This window comes from Plectropomus leopardus, chromosome 8, assembly GCF_008729295.1.
Source record: "Plectropomus leopardus isolate mb chromosome 8, YSFRI_Pleo_2.0, whole genome shotgun sequence".
Taxonomy (NCBI): domain Eukaryota; kingdom Metazoa; phylum Chordata; class Actinopteri; order Perciformes; family Serranidae; genus Plectropomus; species Plectropomus leopardus.
The window spans coordinates 3,396,098-3,412,306 of NC_056470.1; the positions used below are offsets into that span (position 1 = coordinate 3,396,098).

Sequence of the window (16,209 nt, forward strand, 5' to 3'; positions counted from 1 at the left end):
AACAATTGTACCACCAACCAAACTGACAGAAACTGTGCAGCCAGAGGAAACTGAGGCATCGTGGTCTCCCTCTGCTGGACAGTCATCATACTCATATTTAAGAGAAAATAAAGAGATGTGTCTTTGCTGCCTAAAATTAAACCAGTCCTCAGAGGTGTCACTGGAATCAGCCTCAGATCAGGCTTTGCCTCTATTCTGAGATGAGACGAGAACCAAAAACTGTAGGCTCTTTTTTATTCTGTTGCTTTTTATATGAGGCAAATCTGCCAGCAATAACATTTAAAGATTTTCAAGCTTCCAGTGCCACAGCAGGATCAAAGAGAGACAAATATTATCAATGCAGAGACTGATTATTCGTTTCAAAAATGTTGAAAATTACATTTCTCGCAGTGATTTGAGATAGAGATTTAGGGATTTTAGTGTCTCTGACAAAGGCGACAGGGCAGTGATCACAGAGGATAACAACATTTGTGTATTGGAGAGAGAAAGAGAGAGAGAGAGAGAAAACGAGAGTAGTAATAGTATTTTTACTGTAATATATAAAAATATGTAGAGATACTTTTGCACATTAAAAAATGCACAGTATGAAACTGCACAGGAGCGGTACACAGTATAAATACAAAGTACATGAATATGTGCATAAATATATGTAAAATATATGAATAAACAAATTACCTTTGGTAAAATAGTGTAACGTATCACGTCGTCAGTGATGGGTGATGAAGACAGGCAACCACAGTGTTACACGATGTTTTGCTGTTTTGTTAAAGAGTTTATTTGTCAGTAGAACTTTTCTTCAGAGCCTACATCACTCTCTGTTTGTCAGTGAAGCAGAACAGGTTTTGGTGGCAGTTATTTGGGTCTACATTTTATAAACTCCCCGTTTGCGTCACAGCCCTGAGGCTTTCTACGTCAACTTGTATGAATTGGTGAGTGCTTGGTTTCCTGTATGAATACTTAATGCAAACCACGTGGTGTGAAAGCAGACTGCAGCTTCTTTTGTTCAAATCAATCAAACCGGAGACGGCCAGAGAGCTGCTGAATCAGGAAATCACCGGTATATTTATTTATTCTTTGCTTTATGAATTTACAAATAACATTTTTTTCGAAACCACAGAGATTGTTCTGACGCTTAACGTCAGCCGTGTCCTATCGTGAAAATGCCGAAAAAGTTTTAGTTGTAGCATCGTTTCATGTAACGTTAGTTTCTAGGTCTTTATTTAGAGTGCCTGTTAGCTTACAGAAACGTTAGCGAGGTAACGTTAGCTTAAGGAGCCTTTCAGTCAGCTGGTTTGCAAATCTTACACAAGTTTATTTCAGTCCGTGTTAATGAGAATTGGCTTTATTTGTATTACATACAAACTTTGCCCCGCTCGTTTATGTAGCGGCTAACTGTATAATTTCACATGCCCTGCGTTAGCACGGCAGCTAGCTTGCTATCCGACCATTATGTGAACAAAGAGCGGCAGCGGTTAGCTGCTTAGCCTAATGAAGCTAGCGGCTAACGCTAGCTAGCAGACGGACGCCGGTGCATGTATTAGTTTGCTGCTGGCTTTTGGTTAGCGGCGCTAGTTTTCACACGCTATTGATTAGACTGCCACTGAAGAAGTATATTTGGGGGAAATGGTCAAAATTTCTATTTCAATGGATGTTAATAGACAACAGAGGTGACCAGGGCTGCTTGAATCATTTACTGTAAACTTCTTTATTTTAACGTTAGCTCATTTAAAGACACACTCAGTGTTGTAGTCGGTAGCAGTTGAAGTGTGTGTGTGTGTGTGTGTGTGTGTGTGTGTGTGTGTGTGAAAGAGAGAGAGAAGTCTGAAATGCTCTCTTGCTGATGTTTAAAGATTTAATTTAAAAAAGCGGAAGTGTGAAAACTATTGCTAAAATTATAGCCATCTTTTCACAACGTGCTCATATGTTTCGATGGTTGCTGTCTGGATTATTTGTCATGGTATTTTCATGTGAAACATGAACATCACTGTGGCTTATCAAAGACAATACTTTTGTCTCACGGTGTCCAGTGATGACCAGGAATGACTCTGTAGTTACTTTAAATGCTTTATTTTGCAGCTAGTCCTACTGAAATTATTTGCAAATTATGTTTTTATTAGAATATATATCTTCATTTTGCCTTGTCCTTAACCATTTGCAACCCATAGTGACATCAGTTTTCTTTGACCTGTTTTTTATCAAAATTATGGGAAAAGAGGCAATGGCAAGTTCATAAAAAATGTTCTGCAAGTTGCTCGAAATTAGATTTAGACAGTTATTTTTAAAAAGCTAGGGAAAAACTATATGTATAATGATCATGATTGCAGATTTATATATATATATATATATATATATATATACACATATATATATATATATTTGCACAACCCCGGGTGATGTCCTTGTTTGTTATTATTTATTTGTTAAAAACTTTTTTTTAATTTTAACAGTTTTTTAGGTAATTTTCTTATACCTGTTCTCAGATTAATTTCTTACTAATTTTTGGGTCATTTCCTATACCGTTGTTCATTCTTACCATGTTTTTGAAAGAAATCAAACCAATTGGGGGTTCTTATTCGTGGGTTTTTCCTTAGGTGAGGTGAGGGTCTGTGGGCAGGGGGATGTCGAATGCTGTAAAGCCCTCTGAGGCTGTGAAAATGGGCTGAATAAATAAAATTGACTTGACTTCATTTCAGAGGGTTACATTTTTTTTTCTTTGCCATGTCCAAAATTTCTCGAGAAGACTAACTTAAAGTACAGTTAGTCTGAATTCCGCCTTCCATTGTTCCTCTCTGTAAAAACTGACCACTGTTTCTCTCCCACAAACAGCTCTGATTGAAAAATGCCACGTAAGAAGGTGACAGACGTCTCAGGGAACGGAGGGATGAAGAAGAAGAGGACCAGCAACAAAAGGAAAGAGAGGGACTTCAGTAGTGATGATGAGTTTGACTTTGAGCAGGAGAACAACAAGAAACCTGGCAAGCCTGCTGCTAAGTCGGGTCTCCAGCCTGTCACTGTGGCTGATGACGTCAAAGAGAAAATTGTGAGTCTGATGCGCTGTCCGTAAACTAACCTCCTGTCTTTTTTGTTTGTTTGTTTGTTTGTTTTTAATATAATGTTTTACTTGTACAAAGGGGAGTCACCAGAACACATCATAGGAACCAGGACCACCTGGTTATTTTAAAAAAATGGCAGAATTATATTTGTAATATAAAACATTTTTAACCCATGTAGGTATGTATATCCATTCCTACCAGGAAAATAGGTTGATTAAAAAAAAGAACGGACTGAACATAAAATTCTCACAAGTAGCTTATGACTTTGAAAGAATAAAATGTCAGAATATTGCAGCTTCCAGCCTGCAACTCAGTCATTTACTCTTTTTTTAAAATGATCTGCACATGTAGTAGTGGTTTAGTATTTTCCTCATTATGCAGGGCAGTCTGAACTTGGCATGGAATTATTTTTTTTCAGCATCTTTCTGCTTTCTGATATTCTTTGCATAGTTTTCATTTAAACTACAGTGTCTTCCAAAGCATACTTTTGTCCACAAGTGGACAAGTGTTTACAAAGACTGTTTTTTTGAATATATGATTGCAGAGTGATAGTTACTTGACATATATTGAAAACAAAAATGATTAGTTTGAAGTTAAGACAAAGAAATATGCATGTATTTAAACTTTGTACTCAGAATGACAAATTGTCATCCAAATGTTAATTTAATCAAACCACAGGCACTGTGTTCCAGCTTCAGTTATTGGAATGATTTACTTTCTTAATTTGGGAAACAACCCATGATTATTTTTATGTTACTGACCTCTTTGTGTCTTTTCTACAGAAACTGGAGTGCTCAAAGGTTAAAGGTCAACTGCTTGTCTTTGGAGCAACTAACTGGGATTTGATTGGAAGAAAAGAAGTGCCCAAACAACAAGGTAGAATATTTTTATTTCAAGTAACAGCCTTGGGTCAACTGTAGGACAGATAGCTTTGACTGATAACCTCACCTTTTTATGCTGATATCATCCCTTATCTTGATCACCATACTTTATTACTACATTACCTTTCGCAACAGAATGATCAGTATCTATCATAGAAATGTTAAACTTATTTTCATGTCTAAGTGCATGAGAGTAAAGGTTTAGGCATATGATATAGGCACACAGAGCCTTTTCAGTGAGAGAAATACCCATTTTTTGTGATAAGATGTAGAAACTTTAGTGAAGCAAGTGCAGCCATCATCACTAGGTTCAACTTGTGAGTCACCAAGTCAGGGAGTTGCATGCAGTAACAATTTCTTGGTGAAAAACAGGTAACTGTGCAGTTTCCTGGAGTTTTGCTGTCACATGGAGGTTGTAATGTGAGGTACCATCAGAGACCAAAACCCAAACCTGTGCTAACTGACTGCATCTGGCATCTCAGGCTGCAGCCCTAGATGCTGCACACAGGTAGTGGAGCGTGAACCAACCGCTGCTCTTCAGGAAATATCTCAAGCTGCTAAGTAAACATACACATTTCAATTGTAACGTTTTCATTGATGTACAGATTAAACAGACAAAATTAGGGATGCACGATAATATTGGCTTCAAAATTAAATTTTGGAACAGGGCAACATGCAGATTTCTGTCACTAACCGATTTTTTTTTTAATTGATATAATTGATTAAGTGAACCTGTACAAAATACCAACCCAGAGTTGAAGTGTATTTCTTACTCTGCATGATGAATAAATACTACATATACTGGAAAGTATTGTATTTTAGTTGATGATCTCTAAAATTAGATGGGGGAAAAAAGTGGATATATCTATTAGTATCAGCTATCTGCCATATGAGTTGTTATATTTCAGCATATCAGAAACTGACAAAAATAATCCAATATCATGCATCCCTAGACAAAATATGTGCAATCAGAGAACTTTAGAGATGTTACTGTTGTATATTTGAACAGTGGACTGAACCAGATTAGCTGTTCCCCGTGCTTCCAGACTATAAACGAAGCTAGGCTAGGCTTACCACAGAGATGGCACCGTACGGCTGCTATTGCCTCCTTTGAGTTTTTACACAGAGCCAAACAATGGCAGCATCATTCAGCTCCAGTGTGTGATTATAAATTTGTTCCAGCATTGCAGAACCAGAAGAGGCGCGATCGGCTTACTGTTTGAAACTGCAGCATCTGCCTCGTGTGGGCATCACTTGACAACAATAAAAGTGGCATCACATGTCAATAACAATCGCCTGCCTTCTCTGTTATATGGCGGTCCTCTGCTTGAGGACAAGGAGCTCCAGAATCTAATTGTCTTCCCAAATTGTGGACAATTACTGCTACTGTTCTTCCTCTTTGCGTTAGCTGTTGACTGATATCAGCTGCTTTTTAAATATCCCGTAGTGGGTCTCACACACAACATGCTGTCAAAATGTCACACCTGTCCTGCCAGCTGTCCTGTTTAAAGAGACCATTTCGGCACTACTACTAGCTCCCGTGGCGGACTAAAGGCAGATCACCCTCTCCCCCCATTCTCCGATTGTACAGAACAGCGAGGCAGCATAATGGCACAATATTCCCACCCTGAACAGGCAGTGTAAAAGCGTCTACTGACATGACAGTGATGTCCATCCTACTCTCAGAAAGAAAGAGCAAGCATATTAAAGTATAGCATAGAAATACTGGAAGGTTGCTGTTAGGAAACTTGTAGTGGGATGACTCACTCGACATCTTGTTAATCAAAGCCAGTCATTAACCATGTGGCTCTGTTACACTTCCCACAGATGGGGCTGAGTACTTGGCTGAAGAGACACACACACACACACACACACACACACACACACACACACACACACACACACACACACACACACACGCGCTACATAGTGATGCAGTGTAGGGAATATGATGTTCTTTGACTGTGTCTGGATGTACATTTCAGCTGTACGCCACAGTGAAGGCTCAGGTAGAGACTGTAGAGTCCACACATCAAATCAAACCCCTTACATGGTGTCAATCAAAGGATTGATCTGTTTTTTTACCATGTGTCTGCAGTAGAGAATGAGATGGATAAGGATGACCACATGTTAGGTGTACATGTGTCTCTTTGTTCACGGTGCAGCCACATATGGGTTAAAGCCAGTGAGATCCCATTAATTGATTGTGACAGTAATGTCTATTCATATGTATGCATGTTGTGTGCTGCCCCCCTGCAGCAGGCCCACTGATGCCTGCGGCTGGCTCTGCACTGCCTTGTTCCATCCTTGCCTCTCCACTCTGGTACACACTGATAAATCTGCTTTGTTGAGACTGAGGGGGGGAGGTGAGGGGTATCAGCAGGAGCAGCTGCAGAGACAAAGACCATCACTAGATGGGCCCACCAGAGCACCAAAAAGCATTCATAGTTCTTTTGTAGTGCACTTACATATATAAAGGTTTAGCTACATATTTCTTAGCACTTTTTTGTGGAGGTGTAGTAACCATTTGTCTTACATAGAACCACTTCCATTTAAAATGAATAGAGGTTTTATATCTTTTTTGTTATTTCTTTAGATTAATAAGTTAATAATCTGAATTGGTTCAAGCAACCAAGAGATTAACAATGACACAGTCATTACAGAGCTATTGAACGGTATAGTGTTAATTACGTTTCTCATGGTGTCCTTTAGATAGTGAAACACATAATGTTTTTTTTAAAAAAAAGCCTCTTTATTTGAATAGTAACTTTGATATTTTCCAACTTGGACTCTATTTTCTCATGTTTCTGTGTGTAAGCGACCAATAAGAATAAAACATTTTTATTGGTCCAGTATTGAGCAAAAGCGCTGCAGCCTATAGTGTTTAAGCAATTAAGCACCATCATTTTATATCCACTTAAAGTGTTTGTTATGGTCACTGACAGGCTCAGATTGTTATTCTAAGTATCTGACAACATTGTAGAAAGGATCCCTACAGAAATAGACCTTTTTGTCTTTGCTCAATAATAGCAAAGCAAAGCAGTCTGCATGTTTTTACATCTAACTAAGTGATTTAAGGGTTTAGTTCAACCAAACCAGAATTGATGATTGTTTTGAAAAGTGAAAATATGAACCAAGGTGGCTTTTTGAGTTGCTTCTGTTGACTTTGAATGAAGAGTGTTTTACAATGATTAAATGACTGTTTATTTAGATGGAGTCTGACATAAGCAATTTCAGGGCTGTTAAACAAAAAGGATATTACTTATTAACCAAAAGGTCGACCTCTGTGGGGATCCTTTCCATAATGTTGTCAGACATGTAGCATACCAGTCTCAGGGGGACCTGTAGCTCAGTCAGGTAGAGTGTGCGTCCCATATAGCTGAAGCTTCTGCCTCGGTTTGATTCTTGCCTGCGGCCCTTTTCTGCATGTCATCCCCGCTTTCTCTCCCACCTTTTCTGTCTCTCACAAGCTGCACTATCAATAAAGGGAAAATTCTCCCAAAAAACAATCTAAAAAAACCCCAAACAATACTTATCTGAACCTGTCAGTGATAAGAAGAAACAATTTTAGTGCTCAGCTTCACAACCTGTCCTGCTCAATATTGGACAGGTCTTAAAGTAGTTGTTCTGATTAGTTGCTTGGACACAAAAACGTGGGAAAATAGAGGCCAGGCTGGAAAACATCACAGTTGCCTCTTAAAGGACAGTCACATGAACCTAAGTGATAATCCTGAGGCTGGGGTTGGTTTTTGCAGATGCATTTTATTATAAGGTGTTCATGTTGTTGTCTTTCCTCTTACACAGTACTCAGGGGCCAACAGGAGGAAGACAATGACATGAAACAAGTGTTTAATGATGGTGTGTGTATAAAATGCATATCATTTCATGTTGTTTTCAGCTGCTTTCCGCAACCTGGGCCAGAATCTGTGGGGTCCTCACCGCTACGGCTGTCTGAATGATGTTCAGGTCAGCTGTGTGGTGTCAGGTCCCTGTGCTGCACACAGTCTGCTCATGACCACTGAGGGCAAGCTGTGGAGTTGGGGTAAGTCACATGCTGCACTCTCCCCAGTACATCCAGCTGGGATCTCTGACTGTTAGATGTAAGATGTGTGTACAGGTTTGAGTCTGCAGAGGAAGGAGTCATCTCTCCATCACTGAGCTCTTGGTTTGTGGCCTCTGCAGGTCGTAATGACAAAGGTCAGCTGGGCCACGGAGACACCAAGCGTCTGGAGGCTCCCAAGTTAATTGAGGCCCTGGCAGATCATGTGATTGTTGCTGCAGCCTGTGGACGCAATCACACCCTGGCACTGACAGGTAGGCTGAGCCATCATCAGTGCTGTCTTTGTTTCCATGGCAGCCAAACACTACAGCAGCTGGTCTCAGTAATTTAGGTCATCTGTTATAGTCATGGGTTGGAATAAAAGCCAGCAAACTCTGGAATCATAATAGTCCAACACGATTAGTTTGATTGTATTGCTCATTAATATGAATGTTCTAAAAATGATATAATCCAGTGTCAGTAGAGAGAATGTGAGTGTGTGTATGTGCTGCTGTGATTGCTGATGTCATTCTTTCTCCTCAGAGGATGGCACTGCATACTCTTTTGGAGAGAACAAGCTCGGCCAGCTCGGCCAAGGCAACCAGACTGATGCAGTCCTCAGCCCAGCACCGGTAAGACATCAGCATCACACTCGACACACACACACTGAGGAGCCATGGAACAGATGGGCTCACACACATCCATTTAGTATTAAGTGATCCAGATCTCTGCTGCTTATTTAAACTTACGCTGTGGTGACGTACAGGTCAGAAATTTGTCTGAAACATATGACAGAACAGATTGAAGCATGCAAAGGGATAAATATTCAGATAAATACAGAATGCAGCAGGGGATGAAGTGTTTGAGAAGTAACTGTCTGTCTGAGCCATGGAGTAATATGTGGTCCTCTGCTGTGTAACATCTCCACTGGAGGCATTATCGACCTGAGCAATGTTGACAAAATCAAATCTGACAATATTTTGGACCAAATACCAAATACCTCTATCGATATTGTAGTGTAGATTTGACTATTGGTGCTTTCACAAATTATTTACAGGATGGGATTTTTGATGATGAGTATCATGAGTATCATGGATGTAATGACAAAGTGGGTAAACACAAATCTTAGAACAGCTAAAAGACTTAGGCCAAGAAAATACAACACTGAAGATGTTCAAAATCTAAGATAATCTCTATTCCCATATCACAATAGCAATATAATATTGATATACTGCCCAGCTTTAATTTTGAAGTAACACAAAAGTAAACTACAGTAACTGACAAGGCTTTCTAGGAAGTATGTTAGTGTGCCCTCTTTATACTCTTTCTTCTCTCTGGCTCCCTCTAGATTTCCTACAACGGCCAGCCGCTGGTGAAGGTGGCCTGTGGGGCTGAATTCAGCATGGTGGTGGACTGCAAAGGAAACCTGTACTCCTTCGGCTGCCCGGAGTATGGACAGCTTGGTAAGCTCACAACATACACATACATCTACAGCTTTTCAAGGAATAGCTCAGAGGTATTTCTCCATAATCAGTATATCACATGCAGAAGATACCCATTGGCACGCCCCCAGGGTGGAGAAGCAGGCACAGAGGAGTCTGACAGGGAAGCTTAATAATGTCGAGCTGTGGACGAGCAGCAGCAAACATATTTTAGCCTCGTAAAAAAAAAAAAAAAAGTCACTTTAGTGTACAATATATTCAGAATATTTTCACCACTTTGCCTTTCTGTAACACAGCTCAGTCTGACTTTCTACAGTTATACATTGAAGATAGACACAACCCCTTCTAGAAAGATCTATGAACCATCTGTTTAACCCTTAGGGACTGTTTGGTACATTTTACACACTTTTCATTCTTCATTTTTTGAGAATTTGGGCTGTGTTCATGCATATGGCAATCTTGGCAAGATTGTGTGTTTTTGTTTAATGTTAGCATTTCCAGCTCAACTCCTACAATAATTCTGAAATACACTGTGGTAACTAAATTGTTACATTCAGACTGTGAGGGTCAAAAAAGCTCCATTGAAACCCATTCAAACTGACATTTTGATCCCACAGCCATCAAAGCATAAAAACATGCATTGTATTATTTCTGGGTGTCATTCTGGGCTTTTGCCTTGGAATTTGTCATTTTTACTATTTTTCACCAGTTGATACCATTTTTACCATATTTGGCTTATGGAGAAAATACATGCTATTTCCACTAGATGCACTGTCACAATCAGTGTTGCTGCTAATCACTGACATATCCCAGTCTGTCAGCAGTATATTTAAAATAATTAATTTTTTTGTTGTGTTTTTTGTCATCTAAAAACATAGTGGCATCATGGCATATAAAGGGTTAAATTTCTGAAAATTAATGAACATTTGATATTTATTTATTTATTAGGACTAATGCAAGTTAAAAAAAAAATAAACTTAATGAAAGTAGAAAATCATATTAATGTCTAATTTTTTTTAAGCTTTATTTTGAAAAGCACATTTTGCGTGCAAAGCGATATGAGTGTGTGTGATATTAAAGCGGTCCTAAGGGTTAATGTGACAGCTTTATTTGAAGTGTGTTTGAGTAAACTTTCGATCAGTTCTAGACAAATATGAGGGTGTTGGTGCTGTTATGTCAGCAGTGTTACTTAAAGCTGATGGAGTCCAAAGTTAGACGTTAACAGTTTTACGGAGTGTATTACAGATATACAGGTATCAGCACCAGCTGATCTGTGATCAGTGTGAGGTTATTTACAAACAGTGACAGCACTGACTCGTTTATTTTCACACTGTATTTGTTATGTGAGGTGTTAATGTTAAAAAGTAAGCATCAGCCTATATTAAAACATTACGCCGTAACACCATTGTGTCTTTGATCACAGGTCACAACAGCGATGGGAAGTTCATAGCTCGCGCCCAGCGCATCGAGTTTGATTGTGAACTCATCCCACGCCGCGTCGCCATCTTCATCGAGAAGTCCAAGGATGGCCAAATCATGCCCGTGCCCAACGTTGTGGTCCGAGACGTGTCCTGCGGGGCTAACCACACGGTGAGAGAGCAAACTCCAGATCCCATCATACAGTAGTGTTTCCACAGAAGGCCCGTGCTAGTTCTTACAGAGTTTACACACCGATCCTGCTGTCCTACACACAAGCATTAACACTGGTGTGTGTGTGTGTGTGTGTGTGTGTGTGTGTGTGTGTGTGTGTGTGTGTGTGTGTGTGTGTGTGTGTGTGTGTGTGTGTGTGTGTGTGTGTGTGTGTGTCTGTCTGTCTGTCTGTCTGTCTGTCTGTCTGTCTGTCTGTCTGTCTGTCTGTCTGTCTGTCTGTCTGTCTGTCTGTCTGTCTGTCTGTCTGTCTGTCTGTCTGTCTGTCTGTCTGTCTGTCTGTCTGTCTGTCTGTCTGTCTGTCTGTCTGTCTGTCTGTCTGTCTGTCTGTCTGTCTGTCTGTCTGTCTGTGTCTCTGTCTGTGTGTCTGTCTGTCTGTCTGTGTCTGTGTCTGTGTGTGCGTGTGTGTGCATGCGCGTGCATGCAGCTGGTGCTGGACTCTCAGAAGCGAGTGTTCAGCTGGGGATTTGGTGGTTACGGGCGTCTGGGTCACACAGAGCAGAAAGACGAGATGGTTCCTCGACTGGTCAAACTGTTTGACTTCCCTGGCCGCGGGGCCAGTCAGATCTGTACGGGCTACCAGTGCTCCTTTGCTGTCAGTGAGATGGGTAAGAAGAGAGCACATCACACGCTCACTCAGAGCCGCTCACTTACAGTGTTTGACTTCATCATCATCACGTTTACAGATGATTGAACTGACTGCTGATAATCAGGCTCATGCTGTAAATACTGAGCAGCAGCTGTGTTGTGAGTGATGAATCCTGCTGTGTGTGCGCTGCTGTACCTGCACACATCTGATCAGTGTTGTTTCTGCAGGTGGGCTGTTCTTCTGGGGGGTGACAAACACCTCCAGAGAGTCAACCATGTACCCCAAAACTGTGCAGGATCTGTGTGGCTGGAAGATCCGCAGTTTGGCATGTGGGTGAGTGCTGACATGATGTTTTGATCGGGTTTTCGATGATCATCAGTATCATGGATGTAATGACAGTAAGTGTGTAAACATAAATCTTAGAACAGCTTAAAGACTTTGGTAAAATCAAAAAAGATGACGGGTTTTAGGCATTTGATGTCTGGATCTGTTATCAGAGAGTTAGAGAGACATAAATTAGAGAGAAAGATGACAAATTGAGCAAACGTTAGTGGCAGTTTGGCTCTAGCCTCCACCATGTGGAACAGTGCCGGAGAAACAAATTTGTACCATGAAAGTGTTTTATTTATTATTTCCACCAGTTTAAAACATCTGGTCTGTTGGTGTTTGAGAGGAGAAGGTCTCAGCTCACCATAAAAACCTCCTGAACACTGAGGGAGTCCTATTGCAGAAGAAACGGACTGCTGAGTCAGCATAGCTCTGTCTTTAGTTATTGTTTAGAAAGCGACATGTTGTGAGTTGATGTGCTGCTGGGGCTGTCACTGATACTCCCATCCCCACTCCTGCCTCTACACTGACGAGCAGTGTTTCTTCTGTGTGGAGTTTGACGGTGTGTTTGCATTTCACAGGAAGAGCAGCATCATTATTGCTGCAGACGAGAGCACCATCAGTTGGGGCCCCTCGCCCACATTTGGAGAGCTGGTAAGACTGGGGGCCTCGGCCGGGGCCGCCTCATTACAGGATACACTGTTGATTCAAAAATGATGGAACACTGTCAACAGATATTGAATACCGGCTGTGATGATGGAGCCATGTGTTGTTTATCCTTCAGGGATATGGAGACAACAAACCCAAATCCTCCACCACCGCCCAGGAGGTCAAGACCCTGGATGGTGTCTACGTGGAGCAGGTAAACAGATGCATCAGTCAAAGGCTCTGATCACATCCTAATGAGGGAAATAAAATAATAATATATCTATGAATACATCATACACAACTAAGAGACTGTCCACACTGAACCATGAATTTTAAAATGTAATTATTTTCTCTCCATTGTGGCCTTCCAGCCACACCGTGGGTTGGAAATAAAAGAAAGGAAAACGACAAAAGGTCAGGGTGTACACACTGCTCCAGTGGGCTTAAAATATTTCACTGTGATCACACTAGTATCACTACATTTAAGAAGTATTTCAATTCAGTTTATTTACAAAGCCCATTATCACAGATCACAGTTTCCCCCAGAGAGCTCTACAGCACCTCTGTCCTTGAGGCCTCACAGAGGATAAGAAAAAAGTCTTAAAAAAACTTTAATGGGGAAAGAAATAGTAGAAACCTCAGGAAGAGCGACTGAATTTGAAGCCTGATTTGAAGCCGTTATATCAGAAACACCAGACTCCACTGAGAAAAACATTGACAGTCATTTTACTCCACTGAACGGCAGAGCTGCTGCTCTACTGCTGCCTCCATCAACTGAAGAGAAGACAAGATTCAAATATAGTCAACTCTTAAACTGATTTAGATTTTTTTTTTATTCGGGGGCTAAAATATGTTTTGCTGCAGCCCTGTTAGCAGCAGGACATTGCTTAGCTTCGTGCCAGTGTTGTGGGACTGTTTTATTTATCAGAAGAGGGGTGTGGCTTGGGTGTGACTTTTAAATCGTAATAAATATAAAATACTACCTTGTATGTCCCTCACCCAATTCAAATTGAAAAATCCCTCATTGCTTACATTTTTTTAAATGTCTGATAGGGACAATGGAATTATCTGGGTGTGTTTAAGAAATTTGATGTACTTTGATTTCTGTCGGACTAACATGTTTATGAGTATTTTAAATGTCCAGTTTTAGTCTGACTCACACAGTAATTCCACTTTTTCTAACATTATGTAGACTGACTGACTTAAATATTTCCCACTTCAACTGTTGAAGTTAACTTAAGGACATCACACAGCGGAGGACAGCGGAGGACAGTGGAGGAAGTGATGTGGCAGAATCTGTGTGTGTATAAAATGACACTGTTAATCTCTGATGCTTCAGTGTGGAAAAGCAAAGCGTGAATAAACACAGATGTTTCCAGCAGTGTTGAGAAATGTCTTAAATGGTTGTGACTGAGCAGAGAGGTGTGTGTAGGTTTGGTCAGTCTGCAGGTTGCAGCAGTGTGACGTTAATGGTCCTGTGAAGATCTCTGAGCGACATGTTGTTGTTGTTGCTGCAGGTGGTGATGGGCTACTCTCACTCTCTGGTGATTGCCAGACAGGACACTGAGCAGGAACAAGAGAAACTGAAAAAGCTGCCCGAGTACAACCCCCGAACAATCTGAGCGGGCCTGGGACAGCACCACCTCAACCTTTTTCACGGGAGCAGAGACCAGCGCTGCTCCGCAGGAACACCTGGCCTGTGATGTCACTGCTGGTGTGTCAGTGGGATGGTTGAGTTTAGGGGGGAGGCGCTCACAAGTCCGCAGGATATCCACACATCTCAACTACCAGCAAACGGGCTCTACACCAATTTGGACTCTGAAATCTGAGAAAATGGGACTGGAGACGGACTCAGCTCTCACAACGAACGGTCAAAGACATCTTCACTTCCCACCTGGAGCAAACCTGCAACAGTTTGCTCCCAGCACTTCACACCCAGTAGAGTCGTGCTTCCCAAAATCCCTTTTCCAATTTGTAATACAGCCAAACATTCATGTCTTGTTGAGTTGTTGTTTTCTTTGTTGCAGTTTATAAAATGTTTGTCACATTTACGGGTGCTACGGCGGAACCCTCAGTCTTTTCCTACTGAGGGCTTTTCAAAGACCAATACTCCATACCTGTGCCTTTTTCTACGTGTCTGTTCAGGATATGGAAGTGTTGTTTGTGTTGTTCAGAGGACCAGTCGGTCTCTCTGCTTTCGTCTATCTGGCAGCATGAGCAGGTGTGTGTGTGTGTGCAGCTGCCACAGATTACAATCAGGATTTGGATGGTGGTACTCTGAGTTAGTGCACTCCACTCAATGGTTACATTCCTTTTATCTTGTTCAGTGTTTGCATCAAGGATGCACACCTCAGTCTTTTTGAGACCACGTGTCTGTTAGATCTTGTCTTTGCTAATTTGAGTAATATTAACTGTTCCGGCGCTTAAAGCGGTTTCACAAGCAGGTCAGAACTTTTAGAAGCGATAATGCACTGTCTGGAAAAACATGGAGGTGTGCTGGAAATGAAGGCATGTCCTTGATTTCAAACAGCAGAGGGGTTTTCCTCCTACCTGTACTGCATTCTTTTGTATGGTGAAATTTCTCTGGGTTACTTTGTTTTTTCATTGAAATGGTTAAATAAAGATCCATGCCAATCCACCCGATGTCTTTATTTCTCCATGTGTCCCACATCCCATAGTCTCAAGCCACAACCAGTCATTCCTGGCCAGATGAGCTCAGTTTAAGATATGTGTAAATGATGGTATACACAGGCTTCCCGCCGTCATGGAAAACCTGGAAAAGACATGAATTTAATGATCTCATTTACCAGGATCGATAAGATAACGTGTTAGTCATTACTAAAAATCATTCAGGGCTGATTTGGTCATGAAAAACCTGGAAAAGTCATGGAATTTGCAAATAGCAATTTCCACACCCGAAAGTCAAATACACCTTCTGAGTTTTGGAAAAGTCATGGAAATTTGTTTCACAAACCTGTATAAAACCTGTTCAAGGATCGTTGGACATTTGAAAATCCAATGACAATTCTGTTATTATTTATGGCTGTGATAAATGTTGTCGCTTTTAATGTTTTAGGAGAAACATGCATTTCAAACTGCCTTTAAAAGTCATTTTTAAAAACTAACCCCCAAAAAAGTCACAAAAAAATTTACAGGAAAAATTGCCAGACTCTTTAAAATAAAACCTGCCTTCCAAACCCCAGGTCTGCAGGTTTGGAAAGCATGTTTGTTTTTTTTTTTAAAAAAAAAAAAAAAAAAAAAGCCTCCTCCTCCTCCCATAAACCAAAACGAAATAAAACACCTCAGAGCGATGCCATTTCATTCATCTTTCTCTGAGTCTGGAAGTTGATGGTCAACTTTTGGGATAAGTATGTGAAACAAAACAGTTTTTTCCTTTTTTCTTTTTTTGGATAATTTCCCGTTAATCTCTTTCCAGATCTCTTTTAAAAACAAATTTTCTGCTAGTTTTTTTCAACTTTGGCCAGTTTCTTGTTCATTGCCTTTTTTCATGATTTTGAAAGAAATAAAAACTATTAGTCTAGTTTTCAAAGCTTTGTTTGTGAGAAGCATCTCAATACATCAC

The 16,209-nt window shown here is 40.6% G+C and overlaps 1 protein-coding gene across 1 annotated transcript; it reads left to right on the forward strand.

The window, feature by feature from the left end:
• The first annotated feature begins 951 nt into the window (after positions 1–951).
• Positions 952–15,264, forward strand: rcc2 (regulator of chromosome condensation 2). Its single transcript, XM_042491779.1, has 13 exons — positions 952–1,057; positions 2,827–3,040; positions 3,836–3,929; positions 7,833–7,976; positions 8,117–8,248; positions 8,517–8,605; positions 9,322–9,436; positions 10,839–11,005; positions 11,490–11,670; positions 11,879–11,984; positions 12,560–12,632; positions 12,763–12,840; positions 14,144–15,264. Exons 2-13 carry the CDS (start codon positions 2,840–2,842, stop codon positions 14,246–14,248), a joined length of 1,485 nt encoding a protein of 494 aa, XP_042347713.1. The 5' UTR covers positions 952–1,057; positions 2,827–2,839; the 3' UTR covers positions 14,249–15,264.
• The last annotated feature ends 945 nt before the right edge of the window (positions 15,265–16,209 follow it).